Source organism: Euphorbia lathyris, chromosome 1 (assembly GCF_963576675.1).
Source record: "Euphorbia lathyris chromosome 1, ddEupLath1.1, whole genome shotgun sequence".
Lineage (NCBI taxonomy): Eukaryota > Viridiplantae > Streptophyta > Magnoliopsida > Malpighiales > Euphorbiaceae > Euphorbia > Euphorbia lathyris.
This window is the reverse complement of record NC_088910.1, coordinates 85,337,000-85,361,567: the sequence shown is the minus strand read 5'-3', so window position 1 is coordinate 85,361,567 and position 24,568 is coordinate 85,337,000. Positions and strand designations below refer to the sequence as shown.

Genomic DNA, 24,568 nt, shown 5'->3' with positions numbered 1-24,568 from the left:
ATTCGATTTTTTTTAATTTTTTTTAATTTTTCTTTTTTCTTTTTCTTTTTTCTTTTTTTTTTTATTTTTCTTCCCTTCTCCCTTCTTCTTCCTTCTCTCCTCCTCCTTCTTCCTTCTCTTCTTCTCCTTCTTCTTCTTCTTCTTCTTCTTCTCTTCTTCTTCTTTTTTTTTAAATTTCTGAAATTTTATTTTTTTTAATTTTTCTTTTTCTTCTTTTCCTTTCCCTTCTTCTTCCTTCTCTACTCCTCCTTCTTCCTTCTCTCCTCCTTCTTCTTCTTTCTTCTTCCTTTTTCTTCTTCCTCCTTCTTTTTCTTCTTTTTTTCTATTCTTTTTTTTTTAAATTCCCTTACTCGAAGAAATTTAAAATTTTCCCGAAATCTGGAATTTCCAGATTTCGGGAAAATTCCAGATTTCTTCGGAAATCTGGAAAATTTCCAGATTTCTTTAAAAAAAAGAAAGAAATAAAGGAAGAAGAAGAGGGATGAAGAAGAAGAAGAATGGAGGAGGGGAGAAGAAGGAAGAAGAAGAAGAAGAAGGAAGAAGAAGAAGAAGAAGGAAGAAGAAGAAGAAGAAGAAGAAGAATAAGGGAAGAAAGAGGAGGAGGAGAAGAAGAAGAAGAAGAAGGAAAAGGAAAAGAAAAAGAAAAAGAAAAAGAAAAAATAAAAAAAATAAAATTTCAGAAATTTAAAAAAAAAGAAGAAGAAGAGAAGAAGAAGAAGAAGAGGAAGAAGAAAAAGAAGGAGAAAAAGAGAAGGAAGAAGGAGGAGGAGAGAAGGAAGAAGAAGGGAGAAGAGAAGAAAAAGAAAAAGAAAAAGAAAAAAGAAAAAAGAAAAATTAAAAAAAAAATAAAAAAAATCGAATTTCCAACCTTACCCCTATGCCACGTCAGCATTTTAACACCGTTAAGTCATTTTCCGTTTTTTGGTTAACGGCGCAAACCACAGTCCTTTTTTTTTGTAATAACAAACCACAAGGGGTTTTTTGGAACAACATCAAACCACAGAGGTTGTTTTTGGAATTTACCCTTTTTTTTATCAATACAATAGCTCTATTTCAACGTCCATGTAGCTTGTTTCTAATTAAAACTCATGTCAAAATGGAATTAATTATAAATCTTATATCATTTTCGTCCTTTCGACATTCACAATCTTTTGATTGGAAGTCAAAATAGTGCACAATTCAATTGGAAATACATTCTTAGAATCAAAATTCCAGTTGTCGCTAATCTCTAATGTTCAGCAAAAACAAAATCCAAAAAGACATTCTCGGCATTAATTTCTATAAGTTTGGAATTACGTTACAAAAACATTTTGGCACGCTCACAAATTACCTTTAACCAAGAAAGACACAAAACAACCACATCAACAAAAACTCTTCTGAAACTATTCTCGTTTTTTCTTTGCTTTGACTTTATATATATAAAGGTAAATGAAATTGAATAAAAATTGAAAAGTTAAGCAACAAAGTGATGAATAAAATGACAAGTAGTCCTCCATCAAATTGATAATGACGTAGAAATAGAATTAACACATTACTAATAAGACACCATTGTCGATATTAAGCAATAATTTTGATTAAATTGATAATAAAGTAAATTATAACAGCATTATGTTAATTAATTAGGATATTGGTAGGTAGTAGTAGAATACATTCTCAACAAGAGCTAGCTTGTTCATTTACACCATAATACAGTAATTACCACTAAATAAACATTGATAAGCTGATGGTCCCCAAAGTTTGAATGGGTTTCATTGAGGCCAGGCCAGCGTTACTTATAATGAGGAAAAGGCACACGGCCGGATTCAATTTCTCTCAAATCCTTGATAAGAATGTCGTAATGTCTCTTAACTTCCTCGGGAGATTTGCCGGACACAGCTTTGGCTACATTCTGCCACCGATCAGGCGTGTCCTTGTCGTATAAAGCCAGGGCCTTTTCGAACTGCTTGTTCTGCTTACTTGTCCATGACATTGAATTCGATGCCATTTTTACAACCCCAAAATGTGATGAAATTGAAATTGAAATAGAAAAAAGAAGAGAAGAGAAGATAGATGAAGAGAAAGAAAAGGTAGAGGTCCTTATAAAAAGGAGAAGTGGACATGCAGTTGGGCGAAGGAATATGTCCTCTGAAAGGGATAGAATTAAGAGTGAGTGACTCGTCTCCTTAATAGCCACCAGATCATACTCCACATCCAAACAATTAAACCAACTCTACAAACTAATTTTACATTAAAACTAACTTTAAAACTCATGTTTAATTCTATATAAATATCATTTGATTTATTGGACTTTGCGGTTTTATAACGCATCTTTATGTATTGAAAACATACCTTTCTCGTTCTTTATTTTTTCAGATGTGAAATTCACTTTATTTTTAACCTATTGATGTACTTTAAGACCTCTTTAAGTTTCTATTCAAACGCCACCCTCTTAGGACCGGATTGCAATTTTATTTGATAGTCACATCAAGTATTGTAATTGATGGGGTGGAGCAAGCTTACAACATGTTGTGTTCTTGCATTGATGCTACTTTCTCTTCTCTGCCAACTAACTTCATCATGTCAAAACATTTTTGAAGGGACGGTCCGCTACACTACGCGTTCCCTCTTATGCGAGGGTCCGAAGAGGGGTCCCACTATAAAGGTGTATTGGGGGCAAGCCTTCTCCTACTAATTTTTTTTATGTCAAAACATTTCTCTATTTACAAAATTTACCTTATTATGGCGGTAGGATACAAATAAAGACTCAACTTACCCTTCAACTTTACTTTGCATTTTTGAAGTTAAAACTTGTCTAAATTGCTTTTCGGTTTTTTATTTTTGTTATTAAATGAGTCTAAAATGACATATATCACCATTATAAATGAGGGCTTATAAAAAAAATCGAAATCCCACTGCATCAGCAAGGTAAATACAACAAGATTTTCGTCAATGCCAAAAACCCTTTGTAGGAAGACTCGCCTTCCTTAAATTAAGCTATAGATAAGCGGCCACAATGTTTATGAGCTCTTGAGTAATCAAAGTCGAAGGCTGCTCCCGAACTTGCAGATTGACATGTTTATACACAACAACCATCTCCCTATCCTTTGATTTATCAATTTCTTTACCAGACTTAGATTTTTGAGGCACCATGATAGCATTCTTAATATTCACGAAACCAGTTGAATCTTCGAAGTTTTCAAGGGTATGAGATTTCTTGGAATTTTTCGACGCATTCCTTCCACGCAACAAAGAAAACAAATAAATGGAAGAAAGAGAGGCAAAAACTTCATGAGTTTTGAAGAGAAACCCGTAGGAAGCTTGAAGAAAGTAGAAAAGAGCAAAAAAAACTTCAATAGATCCGTCATCTCCTTTTATAGGTTTCTGAAATAGGACAGTGAGGCAACGTAGTAAATTAAACTGCTTCAAGATTTTTGAAAGGTCAAAACAACACTAAGAACTCACTCATTAATAAGATCGATCAGAGAGAAAAGGCATGCGATGTCAAAAAAATTCAGAATGTTAACCTTTAATTAAGAAAGTGTGACATCACGTTTCAAATTCACGTGGTCTAATAGCAAGTAACACCATTAACTCATGCCTCCATCACTTATTCTACATACCTCATCTCAAGAGTGGACAACACGTGCCAATACGTTTTCACTTCAATCCAAGGACATCCTCATCGGGTGATAGATTCGACCAAATATATCACGTGATAAGAAGTCGAAGGAAAACTCCGGCTAAATACAAGTTGAAGCTTCAATTAAGAGACTCGTCGTTTAGTCACCTACTACAACGAAGTCCTAAAGAACTCCTGTTTGTGGATTTCTGAGGGGCATTTGATATCATACACAATTAATCATATCACGCATGGCCCAATGAGGCATTATCTCTCTAAACAGTAATCATCAATGCCACGTGGTCCGATCAAGGAAGACCCCTGATCATGCACATTCCACTCGAGTCATGCGACTTGATTTGCGGAACCACAATTACGGCCGGTACAACAGTTTCAAGTTGGCAGCGTACCTCCACCACCATTAAGCAAATGTCATGTGGGGTCCAGCTCATTTAGGACATACAGACCAATCCTTGTACAAATAAAAGTTACACATTATACTAAAATGTAATATTCTTTTTGCTCATTTCAACTACATATTTTTCGGTATCATTCTCCTTTTATCTCATGAAGTACTTTCAGTTAGCCTCTCCTTGGCAGCATGTGAAATGGAGGTGAGTTGGTTTTAAGAGATTAGAAAGGAATAAGTAAATGGGTAGTTGGTAGATAAGATAGTAAACGACATGTAGTTCGATTCGAACATAAGTGGGTTTTTGTCATTTAGTTGGATATGGGATGGGAGTGTGTGGAAGTAGAATTAGCATACTCAACTCAACTAGTCCTACTTTTCTTTATCCATAAATAATGCTAAAATGCTATCCTTTTTTTTTTTTTTTTTTTCAATTGGTTGGTTTTTTCTCTTTGTTTTCAATGCTGATTTTGACATATATCTTCTTTCTATTTCATCTCTTATTATATTATATGCTTTTGCTTATCATTCTAATATTATCAACCAAATGGATTGACCATACCACTCAACTTTTTAAGTTCAACCCCAACAATTGGTTCCTCAATTTAGTTAGCCTACAAAAGTAAATTAGTTTTCTTTTAAATACCAACAAAACTTTTTTAATTACTTAAATTAATAGATACGCAAAATTCTTCGTCCAAAAGAGTAAAAAAATTGCTAATATCTGAAAAAACAATAATAAAAATGTTGTGGTGAAGAATATGCCATTAGTTTATAAATTAATTTTTACATTTAAATTTTTACATAGGTAAGAGATTGACTCACCTCTTAATTTTCTTATATAACAATATCGTTGTTAGATTTAGACCATATTCTTTATTACTTAATTCCAGTAACAATCAATTCAGTTTAGTTCAACATTAAGTAATTTATTATGATTATTAAATTTATATATAATTTATTATTATTATTTATTTATAATTTATCATTATTTATTATAATTATAATTATTTATAAATAATTTATAATTAGGATAAGGTATCAAAATAGGCCTATGGTTTTTGGAGAAGTATCAATTTAGACTCCACGTACAAAATAACGCCAATATTGGCTTAACATTTAAAAAAAGTATCAATTTAGGCATCGATAACGGAACGAGACTCGTCATTGATATTACTACATTAAGTTCTGTCAATTGTACATGGAGGGAGAAATCAGAACTTAACGGAGTAATATCAATGACGTGTCCAATCCGTTATCGAGGTCTAAATTTGTACCATTTTTAAACGTTAGGTATATATTGGTGCTATTTTGTACGTTGAGTCTAAATTGATACTTCTTAAAAAATCGTGTGCCTATTTTGGTACCTTATCCATTTATGCAAATTTGAATTTGTATGTACTTTGTATTTTTAATTAAAATTAGACTCATTTTTATTTAATTTCATAGGTTTTTATCGAGCCGAGCTTTTATTTGATATTGAATTTAATTTTATCTTTAATAATATATTTATTTATTATTATTATTATTAAAACCATTATTATTATTATAAGCTTATTAATGTCTAATATTATCATTAAAATTATTTTAAAGTCTAATATTATCATTATTGTTAAGTAGGGGTGTGCATCGGTTCGGTTTAAACCGCATACCGAACCGAGTGAATTCGTTTTTTTGGTTCGGTTTTTTTAACAATTCAGTTCAGCATCGGTTTTAATTTTAAGTGTATTTCGGTATTCGGTTTGGCTTGACAAAAAATGTAAAAAAACCGAACCGCACCGAATTACACATATTTTACATTTTTATATATATACACACACATATATTTGATTATACAAGTTTAATTTTTTTTATTATTGTTGAGATAATAACACCGATGCTGAATCGAATGGTTGACGACGTTCTTCAACAAAATTTGGAGAAACAATAAGATACCATCAGAATGGAGGAAAAGTATCATAATCCCTTTGTATGAGAACAAAGGCGATGTCCAAGATTGTGCCAACTATCGAGGAATCAAATTAATGAGTCACACTATGAAACTTTGGGAGCGAGTGATCGAACAAAGGCTAAGGAGGACGGTGACGATATCGGAAAACCAGTTTGGCTTTATGCCGGGAATATCAACTATGGAAGCCATCCATCTAATGAGACAATTAATGGAGCACTATCGAAATAAGAAGAAAGACTTGCATATGGTTTTCATTGACTTGGAGAAGGCATATGATAAGGTACCAAGGGAAGTATTGTGGTGGGCCTTAATAAGGAAATGCATTTCGCGGAAATATATTGACATCATAAAGGACATGTATGAGGGAGCATGTATGAGTGTACGCACCAGTGTTGGGAAGAGTGAAAAGTTCCCTATTACGATTGGATTGCATCAAGGTTCTACACTAAGCCCATTTCTTTTTCCCATCGTTATGGATGAACTAACGAGTTCACTTCAAGATAGTATACCATGGTGCATGTTGTTTGCAAATGATATTGTGTTGGTTGATGAGACGAAAGAAGGCGTGGAGAGGAAGTTGGAACTATGGAGACAAACTTTAGAATCTAGAGGCTTTAAGTTGAGCCGAAGTAAGACAGAATATTTGGAGTGTAAGTTTAGCGGCAATAGGAGTAGGGAGGCAGGGACAATCACCCTAGATGGGAGAGTTGTTCAGGCATCAGATTGCTTTCGGTATTTAGGATCTATTATCCAAACAGATGGAGAAGTGGATGGAGATGTTGCTCATAGGATTAAATCTGGTTGGACGAAGTGGAAGAGTGCTACGGGTTTCCTTTGTGACACCAGCATGCCTAATAGATTGAAGGGAAAATTCTACCGCATGACAATCAGACTCGCACTGTTATATGGTACGGAGTGTTGGGCAGTGAAACACTGTCACATCCATAAGATGTCGGTGGCGGAGATGCGTATGTTGAGATGGATGTGTGGTCATACGAGAAAGGATCGGGTGAGTAATGAAATAATTAGGACAAAAGTAGGGGTTACATCTATTGAGAATAAAATGATGGAAAACCAACTAAGGTGGTTTGGCCATGTAAAATGAAAAGCGCTTGATGCGCCGGTTAGGAGGACTGAAGAGTGGCAAAGGGATGTAGTGGTGAGGGGTAAGGGAAGACCTAAGCAAACTTGGAGGAGGGTGATCAAGAGTGATATGAGTTTATTGGGGATTGAGGAAAATATGGTAGTGGATAGGACAGAGTGGAGGGGGAGAATTTATATCGCTGGTCCGACTTGATTTCACGGTTTTATATGATGGTTCATGTTAGCCGATCCTGAATCATTTTGGGACTAAGGCTTTGTTGTTATTGTTGAAATAATAATCCAATATGGATATATTTTGGAAATATTTTAATTTTTGTTGTTGTTGAGGTAAATTTAATGAGAAAATATAATGATTTTATTTGTTATTTTTAACTTAATTCGGTTTGTTCAGTTTAAACCGAACCGAATCGAAATATTTCGGTTCGGTTTTAATTCGGTTCGTTGTCGGTGTGAATTATTTTGATAATTTTGGTATTCGGTTTTTTTGGTTCGGTTCGGTTTTGTACCGATGCACACCCCTGTTAAGTTCAGTAGTATTCAGTTAAATTTAGCATTCAGTTGAGTTCAGTAATATTCAGTTTGGTTCAGTTCAGTTTTTTTCAGCAATAAAGAACAGAGCTTTAGACTTAATAAAATTTTATTCTAAAATATTAATAAGCCTAGAATTAATGGTAACTCACCAAATTCATTTCAAGATCCATGTAAATATTATTACCCTGTAGCAATATATAAAAATTCATCCAATTACTCATTTTTTATTCTCTTTTACGCTATATGATTTTAATATAATGTTCACTTGAAGCCTGACTTGCCAAATTAAATTGATCAATCATCGTTTAATTTAGATTTTATTAAATTTATAGAGATTAAACGTTAGACTTAAATTTATTAAACCTAGATCGAACGACAACTGACGAAATGAATTTCTATGAACACTACTGACGGTATCGAAGTCTACCCTTGAAATTTGAATATCATCTTGAATCTATTACTGAAACTAACTAAAGTCAACCTAAAATATGAACCTCAAGTTATTGTTGAAACTCCAAATGACAATACTCAATTTCCCAATAACACTAATTATAGAGATGCATCTCGAAATAAATATGAATTTCTCACTAGATGAACTGTAACGACCAGGTTTAGAGTAGGTGGCTTCGGGGTAAATAATATGAGCAAGGAACGATCCTGAAAGATGGGGATGAGAGCATGAATGAACTAAATCTCACATAAAAAAATGGAGAGAGAGAGAGAGTTGTGGGTTATTAGTATGGTTGATATTCAATACATGTAGATACGGTTTAAAATCGTGAGGCTCAAGGTGCGGATTTGGGCCAAAGCAAGAAATATCTACATGGTATTGGGTCAGACTGTTACATCAATAGTGAAACTGTCTGTTGGAGGTGATTTTTTTTTGGAAACTTGGCTTATTGATAACAACTGTGTCAAGAGTTAACTTATTGATTCAATGAGCGTAACCCTGATGTAACGATTTATTCGTCTCCTTGCTGTTCTATAGGTTATGTAGAAATAATTGGGTTATGTAGGTTATGCTTAGTGGGTTATGTAATAATTAATTTTTTACAACAAGAAGCTCTTGAAACAAGAAGGTGAATAAGATTGAACAAGAAGCTCTAAATTACATTCCCCTTGTTAGAGTATGGAGCACTTTGTTGCTGTGAATTGTTAACAGCATCTATAGACAAGCAGGAAAATTATCACACTACAAGCATTTTTCTATGTTTTATGGTTGAACCCGAGTTTCTTGCATGTAATAGAATATTTGGAGAAAGTGAATACATAGATAGAGTCTTCACTTGGCTGGTTGTTTATTTATGATAAAAAAAAGAAACTGAAATGAGCAACATTTTCGGTTGGAAAGTATGTTAGAATAATAATTAATTGGATACTTGCATTTTATTTTAACTTTTTCCTATGGAGTAAATGGCAGGGGTAAAAATCTAGAATATGAGAGTGGAAAATAGTTCAGGCTAATATGCTTTAACTAGAGCTATTAAAGAAGGCTCAACATGATGCTCAATATTCATTTGGGGCGTTTTTTACTTTTCTGAATTATTTCCAGATATTTCGTCTTTGTAATATCGTTTTAAGTTTTACCTGAATGTTGAAACATGCAAATATGCTTAACTGCTTTTGTTGACATCATTTGATTTTGTGGGTTTTCAAAATGTAACTCATTAAAGTTCAAGCAACATTTGAAAACTTGAATTCAAATTACCTTTTGATGCCTAACATTGAAGAAAACATTTGTTTGGCCATGAACATCACTCAACAAGAGATATGTTGATGTTGGAGTTATATCTGATAATAACTTCAACTACCAATTTCCACATCACTTTACTTTCCCTTCACCCTCTACCTCATCTAACTTCTTATTGTACAGCTTCATTAAATGAGGGGTTTGTTCCTTGAAACAATTCTCGAACTTTTCCAAAAAACACTTCTTTGTACGCTTCAACATATTAGTTATTCTTGAATACAATTTATCCATACCTTTGGAGATGAGATACTGAATAACTGCAGCCCTTGGAATAAGTCTCTTCTTCAAGCTAAGTCCATAATGACCTTGTTGGGATTAGTTCATCATTTTTGGTGTTATGATTCTTTTCTTTGGATCTCTTATTATTTTCATATCCGTATTCGATTCTATTAGAAATGGTGCCCAATAAAACTCTATGCTTGCTTCATATTCCTTTGCTTTGAACACCGAATGACTTCTTCCCCTTTTCATTGATTTCTTATCTTCACCATATTAATAAACCATAGGGCTAAAATAATTGAGTAGGAAAAAATAATTAAGATGATTCTCTTTTCTGAGGGTTGCTGATATTGGTCAGAGCCTTTCAGAACCAGTTGTTTCTTTGTGAGCATTTACAAAGGTCATTAAATTCTTTGCTTGAGGCCAACACCTGATGATACATAAATAAAAATACTGACAGAAACATAATCAAATGTTGGCTGATTGGGTTGGAGTTGTTAACCACTTGTCACTAGTCCTGTTAGGGACAAATATAAATAAGAAGATTTTTCCCCAATGTAAGAAGTGCAAGAGGAGAAATTGCAAGTCCCCTTTATAAAAATCCCACTACACTTTATGGATTATCCTCACAATTATATTGAAAAAACATGGTAATACTCCAATTTGGAATACTGAAAATCAATTTTCTGGTTTCTAACCAAGAAATTACATCATGATGACAAAACTTTAGGGAAGTACACAGTACTAGGTGCTTCAGAATTCTGGTCATTTGAGGAGACTGATTTAATTTAGCAATGTGGTTTATCATTTATTTGTGTCATAATTTACGCCAAGTATGTGTCTGTAAGTATCATCTATATGCCTCTGCAATCAGATTATGAACTAAGATTCAACTCTGTCATGTATAGATCACCCATGCTTAATATACGCTGTTATGAGAATTCAAACACATACTCAAAAATTGCTTACGACAAAGCTAGAGAGGTTTGGAATTTTGCCACTATTGGTGATATTAGTGCCCTCTTTCATGATTTGTAAAGCTTCTAGAAACATGTTAAAAGCTTGGATGATCAGTCCCTGATAGAGCTAAAAACGGTGATCTGTTGGGCAAATTGGAACTCTCGTAATGATTAGGTGTGGCATCAACGTTCTATTCCTACTGGTTTGCTTTTACTGATTTGGCTCCTTCACGTTGATACAAAATAGTACCAATACAGGCTTACAAATTGATATTATGATTGATGCAATTGGTTACAAATTGGTCTAATATTTGGATCCTCCTAGTTTCATACATTTCACTGTTAGTCCAAAATGGTGAGAGTTTCATAATTAGGATTGATATGAAACTAACGTGAAAATACTTTATTTAAGCTGTTGTATTCTAATTTGAATCCTCCTAGTTCTAACATGAAATTACTTTGCCTTAATACATATTTGGTCTCCTAAATTTATCTAAAAAACTTAATTAGTCCTCTAACTTTCAAAATGTCTCGTTATCCCTCCCATAACTTACTTAAAATGTTATGATAGCGCTCTCATTACCTTAATTACATTACATTGATGCACACTTCCCATCTCGAATTAAGATTGATTGGATTCTCTTATTTCCATCTTCTTTATATAATTATATCCTGTTATATTGATTTACGGTAAAATTAACTTGGGAGTTTGTGATATTTGGGGATGAGATTAATTTTGTTCACTTTTATGACTTTGCAGATTTCAGGATAAGTTCAATTGATATAGTTGCGTTTTGGAGAAGCTGCTCAAAATTTGTCGCAATTTGTTAAGAAGAAATTTTTTGAATTTGAACTTGTATTTGTTTTAGAAAAACTCGTATGAAATTACTTTAATATTTAGTTATACATAATATTACACTTTTATTGAGAATTATTATTTCCAATTATTATTATTGTTATATATATGATTATATATATTTATAAGAGTAAATAGAAATTTATGATTATACATGGCAAAACAAACATGGTAATGTACTGGCCATTATATTACATCAATTGTGAAAGGTTTAATACATCATTTGCCCCCTGAACTTGTCCAAAATGGTTGATTGCCCCCCTGAACTTGCATAAAATGTTCAGTTAACCCCTTGAACTTGCGTAAAATGTAATCAATTAATCATTCGGTTGTAAAAAAGTAAGTCAAATGCGGAAGATATGTTACACGTGTCTTAGAATGCTATTACATACTTCACAAAATGGATTAAAACATGTTAAAAAAGAATTTATTACTTATTTAACTATAAAACATTTTCTTCTCTAATATTATAATCGCATACCCCGATCTTGGTCATTTTACTTTTTTAAGATCCGTGCAACATATCTTCCGTATTTAACTTACTTTTTTACAACCGAGTGATTAATTGATTACATTTTATGCAAGTTCAGGGGGCTAACTGAACATTTTATACAAGTTCAGGGGGCTATCGAGACACTTTGAAAGTTCAGAGGGCCAATCAACCATTTTGGACAAGTTCAGGAGGCAAATGATGTATTAAGCCATTGTAAAATTTTGCTAACCAAACATGATAATGTAATGAATATTCCATTCCATTACATTATAATTTTGATGACATTACATTGTATTACAGCGTACCAAACGCAACCTATGTAAATCCTTATAAGACATTTCCAGGTACTTTGATTATTTTAAAGAATGAATAAAATAAAAATATCAAATATCCAACAAAAAGATTTATTAAAGTATTTATAAATAAATTTATTATTATTATTTTTATTTTTTTTATTAAAGATTGGTTAGAGGAAGGGTAAACGGCGAACATCTCAGCTATGCTAGCACCTCCACCATAGACCCAAAAAAGTCCCGAACCAAATTTATTAAAAGAGTAAATAAATATCATAATACAAAAAGAATAAAGAATAAAATGAAGTCAAAGAATTAGGAAAAGCGATAAATGCAACGTCCTATACGATCATAAAAAAAGTCCGATCATAAAAATATTTATAAATAAAATAAAAGTTATTAAAATATGACTTTATTAGTTTGAAGAACTTAATAGAAAAGATAAATTTTATTGAAGTCTCATGCGAGAATCAAAACTGACCAAAACCAACAATAGTTAAAACTTATTTACATATTATTTTTATAGAAATCAAGTGAATCAAAATAGTAAAAAATATATATAAAAAATGGGTCTCGTACGATACAAAAGTACTTAAATGAAAAGAGAGGGTAAGAGATTTTATTGTCGGGGATTAATATAAGATCTATGATTGAGACTTAACTATAAGCTCGAGCTTTTATGTCGAAGATTAATATAAGACCTATGATTGAACCTTAACTATAAGCTCGAGCTTTTAGTTAAGACTCAATCATAGATCTTATATTAATCTCCGACATTTATGTCATTCAGTACCTTATCATTGGAGCGTGGTTCTAGCATTAGGAGCTTTACAGGTGGCTCTTGGAATTTTGAAAATTCTTAAGTGCCGTTTGGTAAGATGTAATGACATTCGTAATAAAATGACCATTACATTAAAGACTCATTACCATGTTTGGTTGCATGTTACAATTTTATTGTAATGGAATGAGAAAACCTTAGTTAAATTTTGTTGAAGAAATCTTGTAATCCCCGTTACATAAAAAAAATGACTTGAATTCTCATTACATCATCTAACCTCTCATTTCTCAAATCTCATCTCTCAATCTCACCTCTCATTCTTGTCAAAAACGTAAAAAGTAGAAAAACATGAAAATTGAAAACGAGAAAAATGAAAAAAAAAACAAAAACAAAAAAAATACGAAAAATGAAAAAAAATGAAAAACCGGAAAAATAAGAAAATAGAAAAACGGTGAAAAATGTTGAAAACGGAAATTAAAAGAAACGAGAAAAATGTAAAAAAATATGAAAAAGCGAAAAACTATATACTAATTTATTGATTTCGGTTATTCTAATTTTGTATTTGATTTCGATTCGATTTTTCACATTTTTCATGTTTTTCGTTGATTTTAATTATGTAAATAAAATTTTATGATTGCATTTAATTAGGAAAATATAAGTATTGTAATGGTTATTACATTACATCATTATTGTCAACTAAACATGGTAATAGAATCACTATTCTATTCTATTCCATTACAACTTTGATTACATTACAATCTTGATTACATTACATTGCATTACGGCATACCAAACATACCCTTAAACCTTTAACATTTGATACTTTTTGTCGGACTGAATGACGTTAGCACTTTTACCGGGGTGACTTTTAGATTTGGAGATTGACTTTTCTTTAAAAAAAAAAATACTGGTTTTTCTAAAAAAACATCTTTTGTCTCTCCAAAAATCCTCCCTAAAGTATTTGACATTCTCTGTCTATGTCTGCTAGAGATAGTTGGGAATCTGAAAATATAGTATGCAAACAGTTTCGTAGTAGTTGGGAATAGTTTATTTCATTATTTATTACTTACTGTCAATGTGTATTTAAATATATGTTTAATAATAATATAATTTATTAAATAATTCATTTAAGTATTTGTTGAGAATAGTTTATTTAAATATTTATTATTTCTGCTAAATTTCAGTCAATTTCAATGAGTTTTTAATTCCATTTAAGTTTTTAATTAGTTTGTGGTATTCCTTTTAATGTATTTTTCATTTGAATTTACTTGTTTTTTCTAGTTTCTATTAATCACAAGAGTTGAATTTGTTTATGATTTCAAATTTTTATTTTTTAAAAATTGGATTACACATTGTTTGTCATGAATTATTATTTATGTGGATGAAATAGTAAGTTATAGATTTCCACTTTCATTAAATTTATAATTTGCTGAAAGTGAATAAAATCGATGTATTAGATGTTTTCATTGATTTTACTATTGAAGTTATTTCATTTTTAATTACTTTTAAATATTTTGATTTTTTTTTATGTTTTATTGAATGAAAATTATGAAGATATTGTAATAGATGATAATGGTTGTTTCATGTATTTTTATTTTTTCAAATTGTGTTAGATTTTTGTATTTGAATTGAAAATACATTAAAGATGTTATGATTAAGATACATCGTTCAAATTTTGAATAGAAGATCGACGTTCAATTTTTGCTTCTTCATTATTTTTATTAAGATTTTAAATAACTACTATCGAAGAAAATTGAGATTCATTTTTTTTTTTTATGTGGCGTATTTGATATTTTCAAAATGTTGGAAAAATAGTATTTGAGGAATGTTATTTTCGATTTTCTAATATTATACAAATTATTGGGCATTTTAGGAATAAAAGTTTTGTTTTGTGGTGTTTAAGTGAATTGCTTGGCTGAAATCCACGCTAACTCAAGTACGGCCCATCACTTTACAGGCTAACCAAGGGAACTGAAGCCCAACACAAATATAGAATAGAAGATTTGAAAGCCATGAAAAATAATCAGACCTTCAAATTCGATCCTAGACGAAGATGCCCAGATCTTCACAATTCGGAGAAACTAGCCAAAGCAAAGAAATTGCAGTCTCAACTCCCATTGAGTCCAATCACGGCCAGCCAATATGTCACCGGTTTTTCAGAACTGATTCATCCCACCAAAATGCAGCCGCGAGAATCACCACATCAGTCCCTTAACACTGTAACGAAACGCAACGCCGGAACAGATAACATCAGAACCGAGAAACAAACGCTGCAGATGGAATCAAGAACGCCAGAGAAGATCGATTAGAACAGTAGAATTGAGACTTGCAGCAACTCTTGCACCGCAACCTCGAACCTGGTGATTATCAAACTCCAATTCCTTTTTTTTTTGTAAACCCTAATTTTCCTGTTCTGATACCATGTCAAACAGTTAGAATACAGTTCTCCTTATTATATTAATCAAAGTATACAACTCATGTATACGCAGTTGATTCTAAATATTTACTGCTCTTAACATCCATATGCTTCACTATTCCACCGAAACGGGGTGCTATTGTATTTATGAATGTGCTTATTAGAGAGCAAATATTTGAACTTGCGGATGGTATTGTTGTTTTAACATTCTCGAAATCTAAAGATACTATCATGAAAAAATCTAAAGATACTCATGAGAGCAGCTTAAAAACAATGCCTTTCTGTTAGCTACCTTGTGCTGGAATCACTATATTGATGCTTGCTTATCGAAAAACGCTGACACTTTTTTTGTTAGTTTAAGAGGATCGATTTTGTTATCTTGTTGCATTACTGAACACACGACTTTAAACTGACGACATGTAGGTTAATGAGAATCATGATGTCTGAAGAGGCTGCATCAATGCTTGTGGTTTATGATGATCCCTCAGATCAACGATCTCTATCTCTGGATGATGCCAGTAGTGCTGAAGAATCACCTGATGAAACCAGGCTATCGCTAGACACCACTAATGATTTAATTCCATTTATTGGGCAGAGATTTGCTACCCATGATGCAGCCTATGAATTCTACAGTGAATTTGCGAGACGATGTGGATTCTCAATCCGTCGTCATCGCACTGAAGGAAAAGATGGGGTGGGAAAAGGACTCACAAGACGTTATTTTGTCTGCCACCGTGCAGGCAATACTCCGATCAAAACCTCCAATGACAATAAACCTCAAAGGAATAGAAAATCCTCCCGGTGTGGGTGTCAAGCATACATGAGGATAAGCAAAACCACAGAGTTGGGGACACCAGAATGGCGTGTCACTGGTTTTGCAAACCACCATAATCATGAACTACTAGAACCAAATCAAGTCCGTTTCCTTCCTGCATATCGTACCATATCAGATCCAGACAAGAGTAGAATCCTCATGTTTGCCAAAACAGGAATCTCAGTGCAGCAAATGATGAGGCTCATGGAGCTTGAAAAATGTGTGGAACCAGGATATTTACCATTTACTGAGAAGGATGTAAGAAATTTGCTTCAGTCTCTTAGGAAATTAGATCCAGAAGATGAGAGCATAGACTTATTAAGAATGTGCAGAAATATAAAAGAAAAGGATCCCAATTTTAAATTTGAATACACACTTGATGTAAACAATAAACTAGAGAATATAGCATGGTCATATGCTTCATCAATACAGGCATATGAGATCTTTGGTGATGCAGTGGTGTTTGATACAACACACCGCTTGACTGCATTTGACATGCCTCTTGGGATATTGGTTGGAGTGAACAATTATGGTATGCCATGTTTCTTTGGCTGTGTGCTTCTACGAGAGGAAAGTTTGAGGTCATTCTCATGGGCATTAAAGGTAATAAAATGGAACTAATCTTCCTTTTACCAATCATACACCTTATATTGCACATGAAGCACCTTTCTGATTTTGTGTGAATTGTTATGTTACCCTTATTATTTTGGCCATGGCTAGAAACTAAATTAAAATTGATGCAGGGGATTGTGAATTCTGAACAATTCTATAGAAACTAGAAGTATTATATACAGGGTTTAATTATTATGCCTATATATCATAATAAATGGCTGGTCAATCATTTACAACATTCACAAAGTGTCATGGATGTTTGACGCTTTTGGATTCTCTTTGTTAGATCTTGGGAGAGATGGGGAATGAGCCATCAAATAATTGACAAATGCCCGTAGGATTTGTTATAGTTACTCTTTGTGATCCTGCCCAATAATTTGTTGCAAGCCTCGTGATATGTTGTATGCAAATCCCACCCTTACCTTGCTCTCATTTGACCTGCTTACAGTTACCTCATTTCTTCACAAATTACGACAACCACCAAGCCTTGTTCCCAACTAATTGGGATTGGCTCTGTAAACATTTTTCCATTAACTTCTGTACGTTGTAAGATCCTCCGAAAGATCTAACAATTGGAGGTCTTTTCAATAACCTTCATCAAAGTTTATCTTGGTCTTCCTCTATCCATCTTAAGTATATCAAATTCTTTTCTTTACATTTATGCACTGTAAATTTGTGAGTTTGTGATCGTTGAGGATCCTTAAATGCATACTGTTACACATGCACTGCACTTATTCTGTTTTCATGCACTTATTTTCTGTTCTGTTATGTGAAAGGCCTTCTTAGGGTTCATGAATGGGAAGGCTCCACAAACAATTTTAACGGATCAAAATATGTGTCTCAAAGAAGCAATAGCAATGGAGATGCCAGCAACCAAACATGCACTTTGCATATGGCTGACTGTGGTGAAGTTTCCATCCTGGTTTAATGCTGTTCTGGGAGAACGTTATAATGAGTGGAAGGCAGAGTTCCATCGACTCTATAACCTGGAGTTAATTGAGGATTTTGAATTGGGTTGGAGAGACATGGTTAATTCTTATGGGCTGCACAACAATAGGCATATTGCCAACTTGTATGCCTTGCGCACTCTTTGGGCATTACCATATTTGAGAAGCCACTTTTTTGCAGGAATGACTGCAGCGGGGCATTCGAAATCGATTAATGCATTCATTCAAAGGTTTCTGAGTGCACAAACTCGACTTGCACACTTTGTGGAACAAGTATGCTATTTTCATAATTCTGTCAAATTTGTACCAGTCAGATTAAGTTTAAATTTATGTCAGTATGTCATAGTTTAATGAGAATCCTCCAGCACTGACTTCTAATTTATTGGTATACAAGATGCTCCTCACCATATATAGCAGGGGAATCCTTTTATTTATCAACAGCTGCAATACTAATTAATGATTGATTATATGACATTGTAGCATATTTTCTTCCTGTTCAACCTTCGATTGTTTTGATCAATCAAGTTCATGTGTATTCAAAATACGTCTAGAAGGGCCTAATTGTATAACTTACTTTCTTTGAAACCTCTTTTGTTTTCCAATCAATATGCAGAAATATGTTCTCCACATTGTCTTGTGATATGAGAAGAGTATGTTTATTCCATATAATGTATCTGTAATCCTCATGGAAGAGGTAAATCATTTTGGACTATGCATAACAGAAAATCTAGCTTACTGAAGTGAAGACCATAGTTTAGCATTCTTGTTTTAAGCCTCCACATTTATTTTATAGTTTTGTTTAGCATTATGGACTTGTCTTCATTATTTCTTAATGTAGTTTAATGTGATTGTATTGTACTTAATGTAAATTATAAAGCATATGCTGTTGTCAATATGCAGTTAGATTGAATTGTGTAGTCCTCAGTTTTTCCAAGATTAAGAACAGCATTGGGCACATTTTTCTTGAAAAACCTGATACTTTAGGCTTCTGGTATAGGTTATATCTAGCAAACTGCCTTTTGCTAATAATCCAGTAGAGCAAATCTTTTCAGATTAGATGTGTTTCCACCTGTAAGCAAATAGAGATTTAGATATCCTCTTTGAGCACATTTTAAGCTTAATGTACTGTTCAAATAGTTTCAGGTGAGTATTTATGTTTGATTTGGATATTTTTTCCTTCTTTTCTTTGATAGGGATTATTTCGAATGTTCATTAAGAATTAGTACTGGTTTTCCATTTGTTTGGGAATGCGTTAATATATGTTTCCAATTTTATTATGTTTGACTTTGCTTCTGATGAGCAGGTTGCTGTTGCTGTGGATTTTAAAGATCAAGCTGCTGAGCAGCTAACGATGCAGCAAAATCTCCAAAACATATGCCTGAAAACGGGGGCACCTATGGAGTCCCATGCTGCTGCAGTCCTCACACCATATGCCTTCACGAAGCTCCAAGAACAACTTGTCTTGGCTGCCCACTATGCATCATTCCAGATGGAAGATGGCTTTCTTGTGAGACACCATACAAAACTTGATGGAGGCCGAAAAGTATATTGGGTCCCTAGAGAAGGCATTATTAGTTGCAGTTGCCATCAGTTTGAGTTCTCTGGAATTCTCTGTAGGCATGCCCTTCGAGTTCTTTCTACTGGAAATTGCTTTCAGATCCCAGAAAGGTATCTCCCAATGCGTTGGCGTCGGATCAGTGCATCTCCTGCAAAGCTGCTTCACAGTTCCCCGAGTGATAATGGAGAAAGAATGCAGTTATTGCAGAATATGGTATCAACACTGATTACTGAATCTACCAAGTCAAGAGAAAGGATGGACATTGCCACAGAGCAAGTTTCGATCCTATTATCTCGCATAAGGGAGCACCCGATTCCATCTCATGGTGTGAGAGATATCACTTCCCTTCATAGAAACCTTTAACCTGAAGACTCTTAAACATTTTTGCCGTCTAAATTCTCATTACCAGACTGATATTTTGCTTAAGCAAGCAAAAGGGCTCTAGAGCAATTACTTGCTTGAGGGTTGAAAATCTGCAGGGAACCTTTGCAACTTGTGTTTCTTACAATCAAGATCATAGATGGTGTGTAATTTTCCTGATTGCAGTTTTCATGCTGGGAGTTTCGGACAAGTAACGGTTATGTACAAATATATATTATATATAGAAAAAAGAGAGATGTATGCACTTTTTAGCTTCTTATTTAACCAATATATGATATGATCATTCATTTCAGAAGGTTTTGGGAAAGCAAAGAGCAGCAAGTTGGCAAAAGATATTTTAGTTTTTGTATTTGCTTAATTTTTAAAATTAGTCTATTTTTTCTGATTTGGATTTAGTCTCTGTGCTCTGTCATTGGATAATTCAATTTTTTATTGATGAATCTATAGAATTTCACAGATGACAAAAAAAATTGATCTCGAGAGAAGAATTTGATCTCTAGTTTGTGTGACTTGTGTTTCTAGTTGGTTTGTTGGGTTAATTGCATTGGTGGTCACAAAGTTTTTTGTTTCAATCAAATCATCGAACTTTAATTTTTATTTTAATAAATTTATTCCATCTAATAGATAGAAAAAATTTAGTTGACATAACATTATTTTTTTTTTTTTTTTTTGTAAGAAGGGAAGAAAAAAACAAACAAACAAAAACCTAACCCGGGATCAGTTTAGGAAGACTGACTCCAATCCTATCCTCAAGAAGAGAAGGTAACAGAAAAGAAGGAGGAACGGAAAGGGTAGAAACACCTAACATCCCCTCATGCCCAGCAGCTGCCAAGCGATCCGCCACGCGGTTTTGCTCCCTATAAATATGGAAGAAGGTAAGAGAATCGAAGGCAGGACGAAGCCTCAAGATGGCTTTAATGAGATTCTGACTCTTAAGACAAACAGCCTGTCTATCCGAAATCCTGTTGATAGCCTCCAAATTGTCAGACTTCACCGAAAGTCTTTTAACACTCATGCGAATGGCGAGTTTAATGCCAGACAAGATCCCCCAAAGCTCCGCAGTAAAGGAGGAGCCCGTACCTAAGTTATGGGTAAACCCAGCCAGCCAGGCACCACCAGCATCCCGAAGAACTCCACCAGCAGCAATTCTGCCATTACTAAGGCAGGAGCCATCCGTATTCAACTTGACAACCCCTTCCCTGGGCTTTCTCCAACCAACTAACTGGACCTCTTTAACCGGGGAGGGGTGAACCAGGGGCTCTCCTTCAAAACTCTTTGTAATAACAGAAAGTTTTTTCGAGAAGTAAAACCGGAGGTCAGGAATAAAGACAGTCTTCTCAGCAAATAACTCTTCATTCCTCCATTTCCACATTTGGTGACAAATAATAGCGAAGAGAATAGCCCCGTGCTCCATACTGGCCAACAAATTCCCATTAACGCCTTCAGAGAACCAGTCAATATCAGAGAACCCCATAAAGGAAGGAAGGATGTGGTGAGGAAGGACCCCTTCCCAAACATTTCTACTATTCGGGCAATCCCTCAAAGCATGGCACAAGGTTTCCACATGGCCGCTGCATCTGCTACAGGCACCAGATACAGCCAAGTGCCTTCTGTGTCTATCTGCATTCGTAAGGAGCCTGTCTTTGACTCCCAGCCATAGGAAATTCCTAATGCGGTAGGGGACTTTGAGGGCCCAAATGGACTTCCAAATTTCCAAGGGAGGATCAGCCCTATTAGGGGTAAAAGCTTCATAGGCCGCTTTGCAAGAATAAGAACCATTATTAGTCAAGGCCCAGCAGTGTCTGTCCTTATCCTCCTCCTGATTACTAATCTTCACACCTCTAATATTAAGGAGGGTCTCCAGGCTAAGAAAGGAGTCGAACTTAGACCAGATCCAGTCTCCCTCCAAGTCCACCACATCAGCAATTCTCCAGGAGAGGAGATCATTCGGCGGAGGGGCGATGCACACCTCAATCAACGGTTTGTCACCAATCCAGGTGTCATACCAGAAACTAATGAATCTCCCATTACCCACCTCCAAGCCAATCCCCGTACAGAACTCAGCAAAAACAGCACTAAGCCCTTTCCAGAGGAAGGAACAGCTGACAACCCTCTCCTTCGGGCCACCAAAGATTCTATCTTTCCTATACTTGCCGCACAGAAGACGAACCCAAAGGGAGGAGGGGGATTGCCACATTCTCCAAAGAAGCTTCATTAACAGGACTTTATTATTGTCCTTAGCTTGCCTTATACCAAGACCCCCCCCCTGCTCTTAGGCTGGCAGGCTTCCTTCCAAGGGACCAGGTGAATCTTCCTCCCATCCCCAGACTCTCCCCACAGAAAACGCCGATTAATTTTATCAAGGTCGTTGAGGACCGGCTCAGGGAGCTTACAGGCTTGCATGATGTGATTTGGAGCAGCGCAGTTGATAGACTGGATTAAAGTAAGGCGACCTGCAAGGGAAAGAGAATTAGCTTTCCAGCTAGCACACAAACCGTTAGATTTGTCCAAAATGTCTTTAAAAGAGGCTTTGGACACCCTGTCACTATGAAGAGGGACCCCAAGGTATTTCCCAAACGATTGAGTCAGGGGAAAGTTGACATAACAATTGATTGACTTTAAGTATGGCAAGATAAAAAAAAATTATATTTATAATTTACTTAATTCTATTGTATGCGTGACAATAAATAATTATTTACTTATTTTTTAGTTGTCACGTGTGTGCATGGCAGTAAAGTTATTTTCAACTTTGTTATAAAAAAAAATCAAAGTTATTTTATGTCAATGTTTTTATTGAAATTAAAAAAAAAAATTAATGACTGTTGAGAAAATAAAGTTCAAATAAAACTGATTCCAAAACTCAGTAACCACTGCCACTGGTGCAATTTACTCTTTGTTTGTTTGACTTGCTCAATATCTGATGTTTGGAGTTGATTATTTCCAGCCTTTCTTGGTCTACGAGAGAGAGAAGAAGCATGAAGTCAATAATTCATACATTCCACCTAGGGCTGGGCACAGTTCGGTCCAAGTCGGGGATTCATGAATCTCCAGTATTGGATTGAAATTCGGAGATTAATAAAAAAAAATCTCCAGGATTGGATTGAAAGAATAAATCTCCAGAATTGAATTGCTCCAAAATTTCGGTCCAGTCCAGTTTGGGGATTCGGAGATTCGGTTCCGGTCCAATCCAATATAATTTTTCGGTGATTCGGATAAATATCTAATAGTTTAAGTCCTAAAAAATAAATTAAAAATTTAATTTACAAAATTTTATTATCTTACATAACTTGAAATAAATGATATTTTTTTAGGAAGTAAACAACATTCATTAAAAGTTACAATAGACAACAAGGCTAAAAAAAAAACCCACAAAATCAAAGTATTAAAAGTTACGGTAGACAACAAGGCTAAAAAAACCTACAAAAATCAAAGTTACAAAATAACAAATCCATAAAAACAAACAACCTTTAATTCAAAAAAGACAACACTTCATTAGCAAAATCTCTCTAATCATCATCCCAATTTGTAATTGAATCTTCTTAACACAACAAATTTCTTGTTTTCCAAAGCAAAGGCAGTAAAAGCCAAACATCAACCTAAACATATAAAATTTACCATATTAGTGAATCAACAAATGTTAAATTAATTAGCTTTCACTTCAATAAAATTAATCAACACACTAACAAAAAGTAAAAGGAAAAAAAATATGCTTATCAAAGTGCATTTGATTCGGTTAAAAAAACCTTAGATATCCAATTGAAATATGGATAAAAGAGATGATGCAATTTCAGGATCAGAACTAATTTCTACAAATTAAATAACATTTATATAGTTACTATTCATAAACATTTAATTAAAATAAAACTATGAAATATAATTGGTAAGTAAATATTACCTTCTTCAATAGCATCAAGATCTTCAACTTCTTCTTCATGCTTGAAAGCTTGAGTTGAAGTTTTCAACCAATCTTGACAACAAATCAAAACCGCACCTGTAGCAGGAGTTAAAGAACTCCTAAATTGATCCAAAGTTCTACCACTTGTGCTAAACGTAGATTCAGAAGCCACAGTTGAGCATTGAATTGCAAAAACATCTTTTACAACTTTGGATAAAGTAGGATATCGCATAGCATTAACCTTCCACCACAATAGAATGTCAAACTCAATTACATATTTTTCAGGTGCCTCATTGACATATCTTTCTCATTCTCCCTCAATTGACATATCTTTATCAATATTAAAAAAAATATTCATCAATCTCATCATCAATGTCATCATCCGCTTCATCCAAACTAGAAGAATGTGCTCCAAGATTCACATTTTCTTGCACATTTTGCACTATATACTCATCTAACAATGCAATAATAATCTTTATGACTTGTACCACCAACTCATTAGCATCCCTTTTCTCCATTCTCATTATTTCAACATAATATAAACACACAAAAAATGGTATCTCTTATGAGGATTTTCATGATATTTATTGTAATCTCTATTCTTTTCTTCAGTGATATTTCACAATCACTTGAAGAACAAAATGTCATTGACAATTATGAATTCTTAACAAATGATCAACAATCTGCTTTTAATAGAAAAGTTGTCCACTTTCTAATTATTCACTGAAGATTTGGATGATCAAATTTCTTTGATTCTTGGTTATCTGACTAAGGGCGGATGGGGTAGGCAAAGATAGCTGCATTTCTATAGGTTCAATTCATCAATGTCGGTATCTCAGTCATAGATTGATGTTGTCCTCCATTGGCAGATTAAGCAAAGCTTTTTTAGCTATAAGACCCCATAATACCCGATTGAACAAGAGATGATGAGATGGGAAATGTGGGAGTGGCTATCTAGAAAATTTTCCATGGCTGAAAAACCACGTGAAGAAAATTTTCCTAAT

At 33.9% G+C, this 24,568-nt stretch overlaps 2 protein-coding genes across 2 annotated transcripts; one reads left to right on the top strand and one right to left on the bottom strand.

Moving 5' to 3' along the window:
- Positions 1 to 1,549: 1,549 nt before the first annotated feature.
- LOC136210946 (protein RADIALIS-like 6) lies at positions 1,550 to 2,136 on the bottom strand. Its single transcript, XM_066002423.1, has one exon. It carries the CDS (start codon positions 1,982 to 1,984, stop codon positions 1,769 to 1,771), a length of 216 nt encoding a protein of 71 aa, XP_065858495.1. The 5' UTR covers positions 1,985 to 2,136; the 3' UTR covers positions 1,550 to 1,768.
- Positions 2,137 to 14,952: 12,816 nt separating this feature from the next.
- On the top strand, positions 14,953 to 19,964 carry LOC136204685 (protein FAR1-RELATED SEQUENCE 11). The gene is made up of 4 exons (XM_065995537.1): positions 14,953 to 15,301; positions 15,781 to 16,774; positions 17,560 to 18,003; positions 19,034 to 19,964. Exons 2-4 carry the CDS (start codon positions 15,785 to 15,787, stop codon positions 19,649 to 19,651), a joined length of 2,052 nt encoding a protein of 683 aa, XP_065851609.1. The 5' UTR covers positions 14,953 to 15,301; positions 15,781 to 15,784; the 3' UTR covers positions 19,652 to 19,964.
- The last annotated feature ends 4,604 nt before the right edge of the window (positions 19,965 to 24,568 follow it).